General features: G+C 34.6%; 1 protein-coding gene and 1 pseudogene across 2 annotated transcripts in view; both read left to right on the top strand.

The window, feature by feature from the left end:
* The window catches only part of LOC105750896 (glycophorin-A), a 45,731-nt gene extending 33,279 nt beyond the window's left edge, over positions 1 to 12,452 (top strand). The window contains exons 5-9 of one of the 2 annotated variants that reach the window (XM_031943747.1): positions 3,637 to 3,780; positions 5,605 to 5,643; positions 8,109 to 8,194; positions 10,820 to 10,890; positions 12,111 to 12,452. In XM_031943747.1, the coding sequence (XP_031799607.1) occupies positions 3,637 to 3,780; positions 5,605 to 5,643; positions 8,109 to 8,194; positions 10,820 to 10,890; position 12,111 (341 nt within the window). In that variant the 3' untranslated portion in view covers positions 12,112 to 12,452. The remainder of the gene's footprint in view (positions 1 to 3,636; positions 3,781 to 5,604; positions 5,644 to 8,108; positions 8,195 to 10,819; positions 10,891 to 12,110) is intronic. The other variant, XM_012552203.3, reaches the window with a different exon arrangement.
* On the top strand, positions 8,201 to 10,487 carry LOC111721349 (annotated as a pseudogene).
* Positions 12,453 to 20,388: the final 7,936 nt, after the last annotated feature.

Below are 20,388 nucleotides of genomic sequence, written 5' to 3'. Positions count from 1 at the left end.
TATGACCTCAGGAAAGTCAATATTTCTCTCTAAATCTCAGTGATTCCATCTATAAAATGAAGGGGTAAGACTAGTAATTTCTAAACTAATGTCCATCCAGCCTCAGGTGCTATGAAGAACTTTCATGGTATAAAAAAGGTAGAGGGGGAAGGATTTGTCAGTATATGGTTTCAAGGATTTTTGAAAGATGTTTAAAAATGTTCATGGACAATGACACTTAGAAACATCTATCAAAATGGTGGATTTAGATGACAATGGAATTTTTTTTAAAAATTGACTAAACTGGTTCACCTTCCATGGTATAGATGCTACTTCCCAAGCCAAATCATCCACATAAAATCATTCACTTTGGTATCCTTCTCAAGTGGAAGCTGAGGCTGAAATATACCATAAAACTGCAAGATCTCTGAGGTTTCTTTCACCTCAAAATTTTTGATGCTATGATCATATGAAAACCTGATGGCAAATTCATTGTCTTACTGGCCTCTTCCTAGTCAAGCTTCTGCCTGCTTTCTAAGATGAGGAATTCTCACTGATGGCTCCCTCTTTTTTAAATAATATTTTATTTTTCCAAATAGATACAAAAATAATTTTCAACATTTGGTGCACCTCTCATATTAAATAGAACTTGTCTTGGAAACAAGATTTTTCAAAAAAAATTTATTTTGTCATTATTGTTGTTGTTATTGAGTTATTATTATTTATCCTTACTAGTTTTAAGACCCTGGATAGTCACTTAATCTCTCTGTGCCTCAGATAATTCTGTCAGACCAATTTATTAATTAATATGTGTTTTTTACCCTACATGGGTAAAGGGAGTTCCCATGTCAACGAAATCACAAATCTTTGTTATGGCTAATAATAATCATATAGTGTGTTATCACATATATGCACTAATGCTTTAATACATCAAGCTTCAGGATGATAAGCCCTTCATGCTTTAGGAGTCAAACAGATGCTTTAGCTAGTAACTTTATCACCAGACAAGCAGGCCTATGGGAATAAGACTCTCTCTTCAGACTTCATATTGATGTTGTTGACACTGCAGTCGTGGCCAGCTTCTTATGACCCCATTTGGGGTTTTCTTGCCAAAGATACCATGTTGGTTTGCCATTTCTTTCTCCAGCTTGAAAGTGTCTGAGACCAGATTTGAACTCATGAAAATGAGATTTCTTGGTTCCAAACCCAGTACTCTATCCACTGCACTGCTAAGCTGCCCCTCTCTCCAGAGAGGCTGATCCTCAGATGACCAGGCTTAAAGTGTTTTCAATTTAGCAAGAACTATTTGGCTTCTTGCTGGCACAAACTTGACTGAACATTGATTACCTGCAAGACACAATGAGATTTTTTGAGTAGAATATCAATGAGGAAAAATAATAATCCAGATTTATGTAGTGCTTGGAACTTTACAAAATATTTTCTTCACCGTGACCCTATAAGTTAGAATACAAGCAATATCTCCATTTGACAGATGAGGAAACTGAGTCAGGGAACTAAAGTGATTTGTACATGGCTACAATTTGTAAATATCAAAACTGGGAATTTACTGTGGAAAAAGTGATAGAGTGGGCTATCTCCAGAATACAGAAATATTTTATAAATGAAGAAACAGAGGCCCATAAAAGTAATTTTCTCAGAGCCACAGGGATAGATAAGATATAGAATCAGATCCAGAACCTGGGGACTAGAAGATTTTTTAAGTCCCTCCTGACCTTCAGTTCTAAATATTTATGACTCTCCAGAGTCTGAGTCTTGTTCTCTTTCCACTAAGTCATGATATCCTTATCTAGGTTAATTGAAATTAGAGTCTGTCAAATAAAACATGGAGATGACATGGAATGAACACTGTTTCTAGGATCAAATCCTGTCTGACTAGCAATGTAAGTCAACTTAGGCAAGTCAACTAACATCTCTGGGACTTAATTTCCTCATCTGTAAAAGGAAGTAGTTGGACTAGTAAGTCTCTAAGGTCCTTTGAAGCTCTTGACCAAGGAGAACATATCCCCAAAAGACCACTTCGTGGAAGAGTAGAAAGATAAGAAAGACAAATTGAAAAAGGAGATCTGAAAAAAAAAAAAAGATCACTTTGAGGTAGGTGCCCATCAGTAAGGAAATGGCTAAAAAAAATTGGAATCTAAAGAGGCATTACTGGATAAATAAAAGTTTATCAAAGAAGAATTCAAAAAAACGCTAGAATACTTACATGAACTGATTCAGAGTGAAATAAGTAGATCCAAAGAAGCAATGTTGAAATGAATATAAGAAAAATAAATAATAGATGACTAATAAAAGAATCTAAGGAAGAGAAGAGGAAAATTATTTCCAGATATGATTGTGATATAAAAACAAAGCAAAATATATCAACTAAACATTTTTTAATCAGTTAAGTGCTACCTATCTTTAGGTTTATGGAAATCCTACTGTTATCAATGGTTTCTCAGATATTATCAAGAGTAAAAGGCAGTATGGTATAACAGGTAGAGGCCTGAATTAACATCAAGGTAATAGAGTCCAAATCTTCTTAATAATTGTATAAATATAGTCAAGTCATTTAAAACATTCTGTATCTCATCTTATTTACAAAATGATGGGGTAACTAGATAGTGCAAAGATGCCATCCAACTCAGTAGCTTGAGGTTTCATAATTATATCTATATCTCCTTCCAATATTCTAAGGAATCATTGTCTTCAAAGGCATCCTAATAGATGGGGCTCTCAACCAGGAATGAGGAAATACTTGTCTTTCAGGATCACCTGTTGGTTATCTCATTTTGGAAAAGTCACTCTATCTGAAACTCAGGTTTTTTATTCATCACTATAGGATGACTAGGGAGAATAAGGTATAATAATGACCTGAGAGGGTTGTTATGAGGGTCAAATGAGATTATGTGGGTAAAGTATTTTGTAAACATTAAATGTCTCCCTCCTTTTTAAAATCAGAGTGACATGGAATGAACACTGTTTCTAGGATCAAATCCTGTCTGACTAGCAATGTAAGTCAACTTAGGCAAGTCAACTAACATCTCTGGGACTTAATTTCCTCATTTGTAAAAGGAAGTAGTTGGACTAGTAAGTCTCTAAGGTCCTTTGAAGCTCTTGACCAAGGAGAACATATCCACAAAAGACCACTTCGTGGAAGAGTAGAAAGATGAGACCGACAAATTGAAAAAGGAGATTAAAAAAAAAAAAAAAGAAAGAAATATCACTTTGAGGTAGGTGCCCATCAGTAAGGAAATGGCTAAAAAAAATAATAAATTGGAATCTAAAGAGACATTATTGGCTAAATAAAAGTTTATCGAAGAAGAATTCAAAAAAACTTTAGAAGACTTACATGAACTGATTCCACTAAGTCATGATTTTTGTTCCTTCTCCATTATCTGTGGTCCTATGATCTATGAGTATTCCTCATCGTTTCTTCCTCCAAGTGTTCAATGAACCATGCTATTTTCTGATTCCTGAGTCCAAGAAATTCTACCAGTTTGTTATGAAACTAGATTTTCAGTGAAATGCTGTATGCTTGCTAGCAGAATCCTGGAGTAAGGAGAACTCCAGGGCTAAATTAAAAACATGCTGAGTGCTTGTGGACCCACTCCAAAGATACTTGGAGCTAATCTTCCTAACCTCTGTTTTGTTTAGGTTATGTTTCAACCCAAAGTACACCAGGCCTAGAAGAACAAGCAGTGGGTACTACTGTACAGGGGCCAGCACACACAACTGAGCACAATATCATTAGCAGCCATCCAAAAACCAAGAACCAAACACAGGAATCAGCAAAATATGGTTTGACTTATTTTTTATTTTTATTGCTCTTGTGATTATGGAGATAAATTCACTGAATACATTATACTCATAGGTAGTAGTGACAAGAAAAGTAATTCCTGTATCACCATGGAAAAAGAATTCTCCCACTCAAAAGCATTCTATGACTCCCTACTACTCCTGGGATAAAAATGTAAATTTCTTAGCCCAACCCTTCACAAATGGTGCCAGTGTACCATTTCAGGTTCATTTCAGATTCTATTCTACAATCTGGTCAAATGGAAAAGCAGGATGATATACTAGAAAAAGAACCAGAATTTGACTCAAAGAAAGCCTCTTAAACAAGTTAATGAGTCTCAATTTCCTCATCTTGGAATTAAAATGGAATAATATGTACGTTTTATCTCACAGGAACTTTCTGAGGAAAGGGGCTTGCAAATCTATATAAATGTGTACTATTGTTACTGAACTTGTTGTCCTACACTCACTTCAGCTTCCTTACATTTGCCTGGGTCATCTTCCCATAAATCTCCTTGTCTTAGCTTGAAGCTGTTCCTGATTCTTTACCCAATCCTCCCAGAAAATGATGTTCTTTCTGTCGTCAAATTTCCTTAGAATGCTTTGTCTAGATTTTTTTTGAGGGGTCCTTGTCTGGATCTACCTTAGAGCCTACTCTTCTGCAAGTATGACAAATATCTCCTTAGTAATTGTAATTTCTCTGAATGTAAACTATTTTCATTTTTGTTTTTCTTCCCGGGTTATTTTTACCTTCTGAATCCAATTCTCCCTGTGCAATAAGAGAACTGTTCAGTTCTGCACACATATATTGTATCTAGGATATACTGCGATATATTTAACATATATAGGACTGCTTGCCATCTCGGGGAGGGGGTGGAGGGAGAGAGGGGAAAAATCGGAACAGAAGTGAGTGCAAGGGCTAATGTTGTAAAAAATTACCCTGGCATGGGTTCTGTCAATAAAAAGTTATTATAATAAATGAAAAAAAAATTAATAATAATAATTGTAATTTCTCCAAGGATAGAGACTCTGCCATTTTTTATCTAGATATCTTCAGTTCTAACTACAGAGCTGGCCATGTATAGTAGGTCTATGGAATTAAATCCCATCTTGCTCTTAGTTATCAAGATTGTTGCCTGCCTGCATCAATTCCATATATTCTCATGGGTATTTGAGAGTAGAAGTTGAGTCTATAAATAGTGACATATCTCACCTTTGCTACTTATGACTTATATGACCTCAGGCAAGCAGTTAAACTTTCTGGACCTCAGGTTCCCTGTGGGACAGGGTTTAGATATGCTCTAAAATCTCTTCCAGCTATAAATCTTTGATATGTTTGGCCTTTTCTCTTGGAAAGTCAACTAACTTAGAGATTTGTTCAATCCATAGTCACCAAGAAATTAGGAATGAAAAACAATTACAAGAAATCTAAAGGCCAACTGGCATAACAAATAGAGAGCTAAGCATGAGGCAAGGGGAACTGGGATTGATTATCATCTTTTGAATTTAATAGACAGATTGCCTAACTTCTAAGTACCTTAAATACCACCATAGGAATTATCTAATAAGTCATAGACAAAGTACAATCCGCATTAGTATTATGGGTTCCCCACACTGATAAAACCATAGATGATTGAAAGGAAAACTTTCTAACTATCTATGTATCTATCTATCTTTCTCTCTCTCTCTCTCTCTCTCTCTCTATATATATATATATATATATTATATATATATATATAATATATATATATACTGAAATAGTTGCCACAGTTAGTAACATCTTTATAACTTTAAATCTTATGTAGATCTGTGTTTTATTTCTAATAGGACCCAAAGGTCACATAATCCACAAACTCTCCGGACCAGGTAGGTTGAAAACATCCATGGACAAAAATTGCATGTAAATCTTCTTATTTGCCAACAGAGGTCCCCATTTTTCTTCTTATGAGAGTGTTTTAATGTACTTTTTGTATTTTATTTATTTTAATTTTAATTTAATGTAAAATTACTTTAAATGGCCAGAGTTTGTAACATGGTTCTTCCTTTCTTAAAAAAAAAAATGGTGACTCTTTTCTGAGACATTAGAAAATATCTTAGCCTGATTCTTCAACAAGGTTTGTATGTTGAAGAATTCTAAAATATAGACATATCCTAAAAGAGACGGTACTCATCTGTATTAATAGAACAAAATTTTTTATCTGGTGTTCTCATTAATCACATCACAAATCCAAACCCCATATCTCCCTTAATCGCTCCACTTTCATCATTTTTAGAAGAGATAATAAATATTGAATGGGGCAAATTTCAAATATGGTTTAAAAAAAAAAAGTATAGGGTCATTCTTAGAGCACTGGAAGGGAGAGAACTGGGCTTCATTTCCAGCTCTTCCATTTGTTCTACTGTTTGATCTCAAATAAGATACTTAACTTCTATGAAATGTTCTCATTTATAGAACAGTGATAATATCTGTGTTGATATCAATGAGAATTTAACTACTGTAAATGCCCAAAATGACTACAAAGAACATCTGGAAGAAGATGCTATTTGTATCCAAAGAAAAAAAATTAAAAGCAGAAGTAGGTATAGAATGATTTTACACACAAACACACACATTTATGTCTAAAGGTAGCCATCTCTATGGTTGGAGGGAGGAATAAAAAAAAAAGTTACATAACTTTATTTTATATTTTAAAGGAATGGAAAATTGTAAATAATAGATTTGCAATTTCTTATCCAATCATCTTTTCCCCCTATTCTATTGTTATAGAAATAATTATTTTTTATCTTAACTTCAAAATAAAATACATTTTGAAAATTCAACAACAACAAAGAAAAACAGTGAAAAACATCATAGTTTAGTGAATAAAGCTCTAGGCTTGAACTTAAGAGGCTCTGTAATACATATTCATTATATGATCATGAACAAATCACTTAACTATGTTAAGTTATGCCCTCAGATAACTTTAAGGATATAAGCTATAGAGGAGTTGCCCACCAGCATGGATGGAAGGAATTTCCATATCTGTATTTCCTTACAATAATGAAAACACAAGTCCAGATCCATACAAAATAAGTATAAGTAATTATAAAGGAAATGGGGGGGGGGGAGGGCTAAGTCTAGGAATGAGTCACAGCTATGGAAATAACTGGTGTCATTCATTAACTCTCAGGGAGGTAGTGTGTACTGATTTCATGTGTTTCTCATTGTGTTATTCAGTTAATTTTTGGTGTTTATTTAAAATGCTTTATTTATTTAGAGTTTTGCAAAGAAAATTTGTTGAAATGGACCCTGGATTTAAAAATAAAAGGAAATGAGAAATTATCAAAATTTAATATATTTTAAAGGAAAGTTGCAAGGGAATTGGTTCGGGTTTTTAAAATTCATATATCCATCCCCGATGACATGGAACTCATATCCTAAAATCCCTAGGCTTAAATTTTTCCTGCTTTGCCTTGGGAACCCCTGCCTTATTCATCTCTCAAGTAATCTGAAGATCAAAGAAAACATCCTTTTGTGACAATCTTTTTTGCATCCTTTAAGATGAAAATTATTTTTAGTGCCTTCCTGACAATTTTGGAGAAGACTCTGAATTTATAAAACAAGTGAGATCTTCTAGGTGTCTAGATCTAAGCAATTCTAAAGCTGAGTCCTGCCTGTATTGTCTTATTCAGATGATGGATACCACTTTTGGAAATCCCATTGTTAATTTACTTTACTCATGGCTCAATTCCATTATCTTCACAATAAGCTTTCACTGGATAATTACTAATTATTTATTTCTTTTAAAGATATACTCATATATATATGGTTTCATAGGGTTCCCTCATGCTTTATGTAGACATGGTCTGAGTCTCTATGAAAAGGTGAAATAGAGAGCTAAGCCTTTATCTAATAGATTTGTTCAGGTGACCCCATATTTACCTCATATGGTCATTAATAACAACAATAATAAGAAGTTACAAGTACCCAATACTTTAAAATTTAGAGAATCAGCATGGAATAGTGATAAAGTGTTAGGCTTGGGATCAGAAGGATAGGGATTTGAATCCTATCTCTGCTTTTTACAATCTGCATGACCCTATATAGGCTGGTCAACCTCTAGAAACTCCCTAAAAACCCTCTATGAATTCATACATAAAAATGGAATGAGTTTTTCACATGAAAAATCCCCCAAACTAATAGAATTAAAGATCGTTCACCTATTTGAATTCAGCTTTTCAAAGCAACTTAACGATATCATTATATGCATTAAACCCATTTTCTGGATGTCAGTAACATAATTGTTTATTTCAAGCCATTGCCATTAATTGATCTCTCCCTTTCTCTTAAGTGATCACTGTGATAGTTTTTGCTGCAATAGCTGGTATCGTTGGAGTCATCCTCTTGGGATCATCCCTTATTCGCCGGCTGACAACGGTAAAACTAGAACTTTTAAACTTACATAAAATGAGAATTGGAATAAAGTTTCTATGAAATATATTTTTTTCCCCTTTTAACATGACTAGGTGATTTGAAGTAGCTTATAGACTTACTAGCATGCTGTGGTAGATTTGGACTTAGGAGCACCTAGGTTTGAGTTTTACCTATGACACTTCTTAGCTGTGAGACACTGGAAAAATCACTTGACCTCTTCAAGCTTCAGTTTTTTCATCTGAAAAGATGATCTCAGGGGTCCTTTCCAGGTCTCAATCTGGGATTCCATGAAAAAAAGAAAATACACTCCTTCCCAAATGTCTTCCTTTTCAATTATTTTGGTAATAACAGAATTGAGAGCAAAGTTTTTGTGTATTTGGAAATTCTCTTATTTAAAATAATAACAATAATGACCTCTGCTCCTGAGAGGTAATTCTTGCACATCCATTTCCATTTCAAAGAAAGGTCAAAAATTAATTGGGCCTGGGAAGGGAGCAGGGGAATGACTCCAAGAGGAGCAGTGAGTGGGGACCAAACTGCACCCAGCAGAACTAACAAGGCGTTTTGTTAAAATTCCTGTGGCAATAAAATATAATTTCATGAAGAAATAATGAATGGAGAAGAGAAAGCATATGGCAGGTGTGAGGGCCCAGATGTTATGCATGTGAAATCCATATCTTCTAATGGTCATGAATTTATTATAAAAGGGGGGCATATTTTAACATCAAGAATAATAAAAGCCTTGTTAAATGGCCCAGGTTATTTTGTTGAAAATGAAACCAATGAGGTTAATTTTAGAGAAATTCCATCACATGTCCAGTCAAAAATATGCATATATTTTACCTCCACGGTTCACTATGCTAAAGAACTCTACAGAGTTTCCTGGATTCCCAGTTACAACTGAAATTGAAGTAGAATTGGCAATGGCTGCTCTAGACTTCCCAAATTGTTAAATAAAATAAATTACAACTAACTGTTAACTTTTTCAATATTTAATACCTATAGTTGTTAGTAATTTTTTTCATATAATATGTTGAGAATTCTAAAAAGTTCATTACGAAGCAGATAACTTTAATCAGAATTGAAATTTATTTTGCATCTTGTGATCTTGGACAAGTCACTACCTTGTATAACTCTGTACATCATCTAGCTAAGAAAGCTTCTTTTGAAATTTATTTTTCACTCATTACGTTAATAAAATTATTATTTGTGTATTAAAAATAAGATCATGGCAAAAAAATTTTTACCAACACCCATTCCTCTTCTCCAACCTCCCCCCCCCAAAAAAAAACTAGAATTGAACAAAAAAAAGTCAAAATAATCTTTATGAATTTAATAAGTAGAATTCCTGGTAAGAGTCTGGCATAAAGCATTTTAATGGTTTATGGATTTATTTTTATTGATAGTCAAATCATGACTTCTTTGTATGTAGTGGCTATATAAAGAGTATTGCTGATATTAAGAAACAGAGCCTATATATAACAGGGTTAATAATTACATTAGTGTAATAAGGCTTTTACTTAGTAAAAAAAAAAATAAACATTACTTTAACCTTCGGGATTACAAAGAACAAATTTAACACTTCAGTCAAGGTGTTTCCTATGTATGGAGTCAAGAACATGAAGGTTAAGTTTCTGCTTCCTACTTTTCAAGTAGCAGAGAATTAATTAGACAAATTTAAATTTAAATACTGGTGACTAGATTCTAAAGTGCAAGGATGTTTAATGGTAGATGGAGACAAAAATGCTAATTATATTCAGAGATGATGATCTTATAGGTTAAGATGGTAGCAGAAACTCCATTTCTAATGGGTTCTGTCCTAATAGGCTACATTTTTAGTTCATGGCTACATTTGAATACATCCTAAAATACTAAAATGGATGTTCCTACTTATGTCTAGAATTTGAATGAAGAGAGATTATGCATTTCAGAAGTGGTACTACATGATAAATGAGAAAATATTTACTAAAGAAGGAGATATTTTGTATTATATATGTAGTCTAGCCTTATTTTCAAAAGCATTAAATTCCTCCATTCATGGTTTTTATTCTCATATAAAACATTTTCAATCATTATATTCTTGTACAGCCAAAATGATTAGATATTACTTATTTAGTTTAATTAAGAGATTTTAATAGTTTATATTATATTCAGATATGTAATTGTTTCTGGAATTGATGTTAGCTTATTTCTAAAGTTCCATTTAAATCTCTACCCTAGTCTTTTTTCTACATTATAGCATTTTCAGCACATAGGATTCTATTACAAATAAAATCCTTTACAGCAACAACAAAAAAGAGTTAATTGAGAGTAGGTATGACTTGTGGGGAGAAGAGGGGCAAGATCTCATCTGTTCTAGCACCAAAGACACCTTTAACATCCAAGTGCCAACAAAAATCATCTGGCACCAAGGCCTTAGCAAACCCAGAAGTCATCACCATTAAATACTCTGTGGAGAAGGGAAGGACTACACAAAAAAGAATATTTTCCCATAAATTCTATAAATATAATGGCAACTGATCAGGGGGAAAGAGTCAGCACCCCAATCTCCTTTTATTTGCCCCCTATTTTCTTCCATGGGGCTTCTGAAGAGTCATAGCCTTAAAGTTTTTCTGTTTTCATTTACAGAAAAATTCTTCAACCTTAAGAACAAGGACTCAAGCTCCCCTTAAAAGTCTTTTTGAGACAGAAAAAAACTGGTTGAGTATAGTCCCCTTTATTTAACCTGTGCTCTCCCAAAAGAACAATAAACAAACCTGTGCTCTGACTTATTGATGTTTTTTGATGGCCAAGAAATGTCCATTTTAAGATCAGAGGCATCTGATCTTGATCGCAGGCATAAAAAGTGAGAAAATGTTCTTCACCTCCATCTCAGTCCTATGCTTTTAAGACTGATTGACCTTGGGGATAGAGAATCTAGCACATAAAAAAAAAACAACAAGTGTAGATGCATTTGGCCAAAGTCTTCCATCAGATCCACAACATTTGCTATAGTACTGGTTAGAATTTTAATATCACCCTCTCCCTCTTGCCATTTTCCTCCTCCATCACATTATGTCACACATTACAAATTTAAGAAAACATTAACATTTGCCTCCAAGAAGTACATATGCCCCTTCTCCCACTAGACACATATTACTATGAAAATCAGAAAATTAGAGGGAGCATAAAGAAGGGGAAGTATGTACAAAATTGCTAAATACATTGTTTTCATTAATCTCACAGAGTGATTCTTGTTTGTTGTTATTCAGTCATTATTCTGATTTGTTCAGTCATCTTTCCAACTCTTCATGACCTTTTTGGGGATTTTGTTGGCAAAGATACTGGAGTGGTTTGCCATTTCCTTCTCCAGTTCATTTTACAGATATAGAAACTGAGGCATTTGTGACTTTCTCGGGATCACACAGCTAGTAAGTGTCTGAAACCATATTTGAATTCAAGAACATGAATTTTCCTAGTCCCAGACCCAGCACTCCATTCAGTGTGATTCCAAGCTGTCTTTGATTTTTACTTTCTGGATTTGATTTGGTTTTGTGGGCTGGTGCTTATCTTGATGCACACAGTATCAAACATTTGGGTTCTATTCTAGATCCATGTGACTTATATTCCCTTAGTCTTAAGTTTGTCCATCAGTTAATCGAGTATTTATTCAGAGTGATTTATAGTTTATTAAAACATTTATGAAAATTAAGTTTTAGGGGGACACATCCATAAAACAGGACTGAATGATTACAAGAAATAACTAGGAATTATATGTGTGGGGAATGTTCTATAGGAAAAGAGGTAGCCTGGATATTTGTTATTCTTTTAACAACTTCACTAGGCTCTTTCAAACCACTAAGTCTCATCCTGTTTTGTTTGGTTTTGTGTGCTGTCATTTTATGTTTGTTTTTATCTTCCCTCCCCAATTCTGCTACAGAGAAGCAATGAAAATCATCCTCCCAAAATCATCTGAAAAGAAGATTGTGTGAATGATTCTGTGGAAGAGTGGGAAATAATGCTTTGTCACACTAATCGAAGACATCTCTCTGAATTGGAGACAATATCAGGAGGCCCATTTCGCCTGGAGGTTCCTGTTCTAGGGATTCTATGATAGATAGATAAAAATGGCTCAACTGAGCCAACTTTTTTGATAATGTGAAATTTTGATTCCTATTCCTGCTTTGGTTTTATGTTTGCTTAATTGTAGGAGTTAATTGTTTAAGAACTCACCTGTGATCTCCCATCCATGCGCTCTTGGAGGGATCTTCTTGGGTCTGATGGCCACTTTAGACCACATTTCATAAAATAAGAAACAAGTCTCTAAGGACATTCCAGTGGCAGCATCCTGAGATCCATTTAAACCTTTGGCTGCTCTACTCCTTCTATTAACCTTTTCACCTGAGACAAAATGCTAGTATGCTAATACATGATGATGTTTCATATGGCAATGTAAACCATGCTCACAAAGAAAATTAACCCAGAATGTACAGCATCATGGTTACCTGTATCCACCACTGACTGCAGAAGTGGAAGAAAGAAAAATGAATCAAGAGTCAGAGGACCTCAATTTTCATCCCAGCTCTATTATTTTTTTTACTTAGTCCCATTTTATTTGTTCATTTTTATATTCTTTTTCAAGCTTGTTATTTTCAAATCATGCGCACAGATAGTTTTCAACATTCACCCCTACAAAACCTTGTATTTCAAATTTTTTTCTTCCTCCTTTCCCTCTACCTTCTCCCCTAGATGGCAAGTAATCCAATATATGCTAAACCTGTACATTTCTTCTCTATATGTTTCCACAATTATCATGCTTCACAAGAAAAATCAGATCAAAAAGGGAAAGAAAATGAGAAAGAAAATAAAATGTAAATAAACAACAATAAAAAATGAAAACACTATGTTGTGGTCCACACTCAGTTCCCATAATCCTCTCTCTGGGTGCAGATGGCTCTCTCCATCACAAGATCATTGGCACTGGCCTGAATCACCTCACTGTTGAAAAGAGCCACATCCATCAGAATTGATCATCTATAGTCTTGTTGTTGCTGTATACAATGTCCTCTCGGTTCTACTCACTTCCCAATTCTATTATTTAAATCTATTTTATCTTGGAAAAGCCATTTAACACACATGAGCCTTAGTTTCTCACCTGTGAAATTCAAATTATTTTATTAATAATTTTTAATCCAGACCTACAATTTCACTTGATGTACAAAAGTTCCATTTGAAGACTTATCTCTCTTAGTTCAGATGTGCTCTGGAATTTATAGTCTTCAAGGAGGGCCTGGGACTTTGCTTAGTCAATGTTGCACGGACAGTGTGTGCTCACGGTAGGATATGACTTGGAAGACTAAGTGCCCCCAGGCTGCCTTACTGTATTTACTAACTATCAGATATGTGCAGGATTCTATACTATGGATACAAAAATAAAGTCAAAACTATCCCCCCCCACTTCACCCCTCAAGGAGCTTAGCTCTGGCAAGAGATGGAGAACAGAGAGCTGAACTAAATGGCCTAAGACCATTCCTGGTTCTAAATCTTCTGAAATCCATAGGAAGCCATTATAAATAAATTACTATTATAAAGAAATTGCCCCTTGGAAATGACTCACTCACTTGGAGCCCAGCATGGACTCTTTCATGATACTAATACTCTGTGGTATAAAATCATTTCTGTAAATGATACCACAGAATCCTCCCTCCCCCCCCAAAAAAAGCCCATTTCCCACAATTTTAGGATCAAGTTTGTATGGGAGATAAAAAGCTGCAGTTTAATTGCTGCAAAAATACAAGGCACAGACCCCTTTTGCTTATAAGAACCTATTATCTGGATTTTTTCACAAAAATAAAAAAATTAAAAAACCTTTTACTCCCCATGCCCACAGAAGGCAGTCAGATTCACCCAGGTTCCAGTGAGATGCGCCAGACACAAACACTGACAGTTAGTTGTTATATGTCACTGGGTAATCCTGAGTTAGTCATTTTCCTTGGTTTGTTGTTGTTTAATTATATCAGCCATGTCCAACTCTTCATGATCCCATTTGAGATTTTCTTGGCAAAGATTCTAGAGTGTTTTGCCATTTTCTTCTCTAATTCATTTTATAGATGCAGAAACTGAGGCAAACAGGATTAAGTGGCTTGCCTGGGTCCTATTGCTAGTAAATGTCTGAGGCCAGATTTAAATTAAGGAAAATGAGTCTTCCTGACTCCAGACCAGGGATTCTATTCACTATGGTGCCATAGACAAATGAGGGGATGTAAAGTGAATTTAAAATCTCTATCTTCCCTTTGTTGGTCATTAATAAGAGTTGTTGGGGGAAGGGGTTCTTTTGTATCATAAAAGGAAATAAAACATAAGAACAAAAAAGTTCATTTTTGTAAACATATACTTAAAAAAATGTACCTATGTTATGAGATTCAATTGATCCCATGAATAATTCACTTTCATTTAACTTTCAGGTATTAAAAAAAATAAGTTAAAAAATGGCACCCCCAAATAAGTAAATACCAGATAAGATGAGTTACTACTGTTCATATAGCACTTTAAGGTTTACCAAGTTCTTTCCACATATTTGAGCCTCACAACAATGTTGAGAAGTACTACAGGTATGTTTTATATGAGAAAATGGAGAGACAGGGAGTCTAAGGGACTTTCCTACAATCACACAGATAATAAGCTCCACAGGCAAAATTCCAAAACATCGCATCTCTGGCTCCAGATTCATCTTTCTTTTCACTACATTGTGCTGGACAGCTCCAAAGGGAAATTTTGAGGATGGAGAAATCACATTAGCTAATGGAAACATGGCGGGGCGGGGAGGAAGAGGAGTTGTACCTGATGTAGATCTTGAAAGGAGAAAAGCACCTCAGAAGTCAGAGATATATTCTTGGCATGGAAAGAAACCCATGAAATCAAGAGAAAAGGCATATGGTTGTTCCCCTTACAATAAATTATGATTTACCTGTACATTTCTGCTCTCATCCTCAAAAGCAAGATTACTTAAACTTTTTTCATTTGTGACCCTTTTTTGTCTGAGAAATTTTTACATGGCTTCAAGTATAAAGATATATAAAATAGGTACATACATCAAATATTTACTGATAATAAATCATAAAAAATTTATTTTAAAACAATTCTTTGATATATATATAATTTTGCCATTTATTAAAGATGAAAGGAAATTTGCATATTAATAAGTTAGGTTACTTGTTTATTTTTACATAAAGAATTAAATCTTGGTACAATATTTGATACTGCAGCAAGTAATAGTACAATAAAAATAATAAAAGAAATTTTTTATTGTTTCCAAATTTTTCATGACCCTACATTCAGTTACAAGACTCCATATGATGTCACAACCCACAGTTTAAGAGCACTTTGGAGCAAAGCAGTGTATGGAGAGGAAGAAGAAGTAGGAAGAGAGGAAGACCAAAGTGACAAATGGGGGATTGAAGAGGTGGATGGTAGCATCCCTGGGGCCATATGTATTCATTCTAACCACTTTCTACCCAACTGTCACTGTCCAATTTCTGAACCAGATGTTCAGAAATCTTGTGCAGGATGGACCAAGTCACTCAGCTCCAAGTCTCTGGAATCATATTTGTTCATTTTGGTCATTTTTTGCTATGTTGATCTATTCATATTCACTCCTCCCCTTTTCAAGTCTCATTTTGACAATTGTAATCAAATGAATATTACTTGCGCTTATGGAAGAACAACCGTTGTCTCTGTGACTTCCAAAACCAGAAAGTCCTTCCTTGGAGACCACTCTGCTTCAGTTGTGGTCTCCCCTTATTAAATCAGAAGCTAAACTCCTTAAGAGAAGAAGGGTCTCACTTTTGTATTTATATTCCCAAGGCTTGGTCCAATGCTTGATATATGGTAAATAATTAATAAATGTTTTTTCATTCATTCTTGTATTCATACCCCAAAAAGCTCAAAAATGGGGAAAAGGCCACATTTATTAATATTTTGATACCAACTATGTAGGGTATTTTTTTTTCTGAAAACCATTTCTAAATACAAGTGGCATAAAGTAGCTCATTAGCTATATGGTTCAAAGTTTCAACTACATCATCCCCTAAAATAAAGTCAGTTTCCATTCTGGACCTCCAATCAAAATTCTCACTTTCTTTACATAGCCATCTCAAACACATATATGTCATTCTTGGTCTATTTTCAATTTCATGAATTATTTTCTCCCTTTGTACTTTGAATGTCTTCTCACCTACTCTGACACTTACTATCTTTTCTATCATTTCTATCCTAGGGGAAAGTTACTTATAGTAACTAAAGTTTAGCTATGTTTATTTTATCACATAGGAATTTTTCTTTCTATATCTTGTATTACCCACAAGATAATATTTAGTCCCTAGAGTTAAAAAAAAAAAAAAAAAAACTTCTGTAGTGACTAGTAACAGATGGAAATAAATGAAATAAGATGAAACAAAACTATTCTCAGTTCTCCCACAACCAACTGGGGATTTCCCCAAAAACATAATGAAGTTCTGTTTATTATTCAGGGGGTGGGGAGCTAAATAGCACAGTGTTATAGAGCACTGGCTCTGTAGGCAGAAGTTGAGTTCAAATTTGGCCTTAGGCAATTTAACACTTCCTAGCTATGTGGCCCTGAGCAAGTCATTTAACTCAAATAGCTTCAACAAAAAGGGGGAGGGGGGAGAATAAGTGTTTTTATTTAATATTCATGGACCTGGAAGAATCATTCATTCAAGATGACTTCTTGAGGAACATTGTGATACAAGAAAATGGCCAGTACCTCTGGAGGCAGGGGATGCTGGCTACATTTCTGGTCTGCCACTTAACTATCAGTGACCACTGGCAAATTATTGAACTTGTCTTGTGCTTTCTCATCTTTAAAATAGGTGAGTTAGACTAATAACTTCTATCTTGTATGGTTATTATAATTCCCAAATTTATGACCCTGATTTCTGATTTCTCTGTAATCCATAGGGCATCAGAACTATGTTCTTCTGTAATCTTTAGTACTAAATATTTCCATCATCTCGGTGGTACAATAATGCATAAAGCACTGGACTTAGCACTAGAGAGATTCATCCTCATAAGTTCAAATCCAGCCTCAAATACTTCCTAGTTGTGTGTTCCTAAGCAAGACATTTAAACCTGCGTGCCTCAGTTTCTACATTTGCAAAATGAGCTGAAGAAGAAAGTGGCAAAATACTCTAGTATTTTCACCAAGAAAATCCCAAAAGGGATCATGAAGAGCCAGACATAACTGAGAAATGACTGAACAGAAACAACACAGCTCAATTTCAAGGAAGAAAGTGTAGGACAATGAAAAGAGCACCAGGATAAAATCAGAAGAAATGGCTATAAATCTCAACCCTGTTGTTTATTTCCTTGTAACCTTAAGCAGTCCATCTTCATCTATCTGGCTTTCAATTTAACCATCTGTAAAATAATAATAATTTATATAGTATTTACCATATGCCAGGTCCTATCCTAATTGCTTTATAATTATCTCATTTGATCTTCACAATAGGTGTTATTATTATTTGCATTTAACAACTGAGGTCACATAACTAGTAAGTGTCTAAACACACAGGGGAACTCAGGTGTTCCTGACCCCAGCTCTGTACACTGGACCACCCAGCTGCCCAAGAAGAGGATTGAACTAGATAAGACTTGAGGAAAGGGGGAGAAAAAGGAGAACATTATGGTCATTCTCAAATATTTAAATATCTGTCATATGGAAGCATATGACCCTAAAGGAAAGAAGTGGGAACGTAGAAGTCACAAAGAGATCAATTCAGGCTAGATTTGGGGGGGAAATTTTCCTAATACTTATTGTTCAGCCATGTCCAACTCTTCATGAACCTATTTAGGGGTTTCTTAACAGAGATCCTGGAGGGGTTTTCCATTTCCTTTTCCATCTCATTGTACAGATGAGGAAACTGAGGCAAACAGTCTTATGTGACTTGCCCCAGATCACACATCTCATGTCTGAAACTAAATTTGAACTCAGAAAGAGGAGTCTCTCTGACTTCAGGCCCAGAATTCTGTCCACTGCACCTGGTTGTCCTAAAATACTTAGTGCTGTCCAAAAGTGGAAATGGGGTGATGTAGGAAGCAGTATTTGCTCTTTCTCCCTAGAGAACGTCAAGCCTTAAATTTGATGACCTCTTTGGAACACTGCATTGGAGGGTTGCATATTTATGACTCAAAGGCTACTTAATCTCTTACAACTAAAATACCATACATGTTGGTCCCAATGGATTTTTCCAGATCTAATGACTGTGGCGTTCTGTGATCTGACCAGGACACATAGTACATCAGGATGACCATATCCCTCAGCCAGGAAGGACCCTGGACCTCACTTAGCACAATATTCTTGCCCAGACATTGGATATCACACCATTGGACAAAAAAAATGTCTGCTACTCCTAGGACTTTTGACTTTGTAAAAGATCAAATTTGAAGAACTATAAAGTTATTGAAAAGCTAAAGTCATGTTTATCCATCTACCCCTTCCCCATTCCTAGCTCTTCTCTGCCTTTCAACCCTTCCCCACAACCCTTACCCAGATACTTAGGACTTTTCATTAAAACAAAGGTTTGCCAATATTGCATCAGAGTAAAAATCCATCATTCTTGAAAATAGTTTTAAAAGATCTGAAACTGGCCCCATGAGACTTAATCTCCATAAATGTTTTATTTATTAAATATCTTTTTTCTTTAAAAAAAACTTTCAATTTTATCACAAAGAAACCTCTGAAATAAAGAAATTCCTTTTAAAATACCTGTAGACAAACTAAAATATTTGAGTGTCTGCCTGCCAAGACAAAGGGAACTTTGTCCCAAACTATGTGAACACAAACACTTTTCACAAAAAGTCATATCTAAACAACTGGGAAAATATCCATTTCTCATGGTTAGGCCAAACTAGTTATATAATAAAAATGACAATGCTGTCTAAATTGATCTACTTGTTTTATGCCATACCAATCAAACTGCCAAAAAAAAACAAATTTTATAGAACAAGAAAATAATAAAATTCATCTGAAAGGACAAAAGGTCAAGAATATTAAGGAAATTAATGGAAAAAAAGTACAAAGGACTATAGTGGCTTAGTAGTACCAGACCTAAAACTATATTATAAAGCAGCAGTCATCAAAACCATTTGTTACTGGCTAAGAAAAGAATGGTGGCTCAGTGGAATAGGTTACTTACACACAACACAATAATTAAGGCCTATAACCATCTAGTATTTGATGGACCTCTTAACTCCAGCTTCTGGGATAAGAGCTCATTATTTCACAAAAATTGCTGGGGAAACTGGAAAATAATATTTCAGAAACTTAGCATAAACCAAAATAAGTTCAAAATGGGTACATGATTTGGGCATAAAGGGTGATATCATAAGCAAATTAGGAGAGCAAGGGATAATTTATCTGTCAGATCTTTGAAGAAGGGAAGAATTTATGAGTAAAGAAAAACTAGACAACATTATGAAAGACAAAATTGAAAACTTATATTACGTTAAATTAAAAAGGTTTTGCACAAACAAAACCAACAAAAATAAGATTAAAAGGGAAGTTCAAAGCTGGGGATTTTTTTTTTACAGCCAGTGTTTCTGATAAAGATGAAATTCTCATTTCTAAAATATATAAAGAGGTAAGGATCTTTCCAGAGAACAAAAAAGTGTCATCTATTTAAACCAAGAAGAAATCATTTTGTAATAATTCTTCAAGACACAGCAGGATATAAGAATTTAAGCCTTTCCCCAATTGATAAATGATCAAAGGATATGAAGAGACAATTTTCAGAGGATGAAATTAAAGCCATCTATAGTCATATGAAAAAAATGCTCTAAATCACTATTGATTAGAGAAATACAAATTAAAAAGCACTCTGAAGTGCCTCATATTTCTTAGATTGGCTAAAATGACAGGAAAAGATAACGATAAAGTTGAAGGAGATGTAGGAAGACTGGGACACTAATCCATTGTTGGTGGAGTTGTGAAATGATCCATCCATTCTGGAGAGCAATTTGGAATTATGTCCAAAGGGCTATAAAACTATGCATATCCTTTGATCCAGCAGTGCATTACTAGGTCTGTATCCCAAGGAAATCACAAAAAAAGGAATGTGCAAAATGTTTGTAGCATCTCTTTTTGTGGTAGCAAAGAATTGGAAAAGGAGTGGATTCCCATTAATGGAGGAATGGCTGAATAA

The sequence above is a fragment of the Sarcophilus harrisii genome, chromosome 6 (genome assembly GCF_902635505.1).
Source record: "Sarcophilus harrisii chromosome 6, mSarHar1.11, whole genome shotgun sequence".
Classification (NCBI taxonomy): domain Eukaryota; kingdom Metazoa; phylum Chordata; class Mammalia; order Dasyuromorphia; family Dasyuridae; genus Sarcophilus; species Sarcophilus harrisii.
This window is presented reverse-complemented; position numbering and strand designations above follow the sequence as displayed.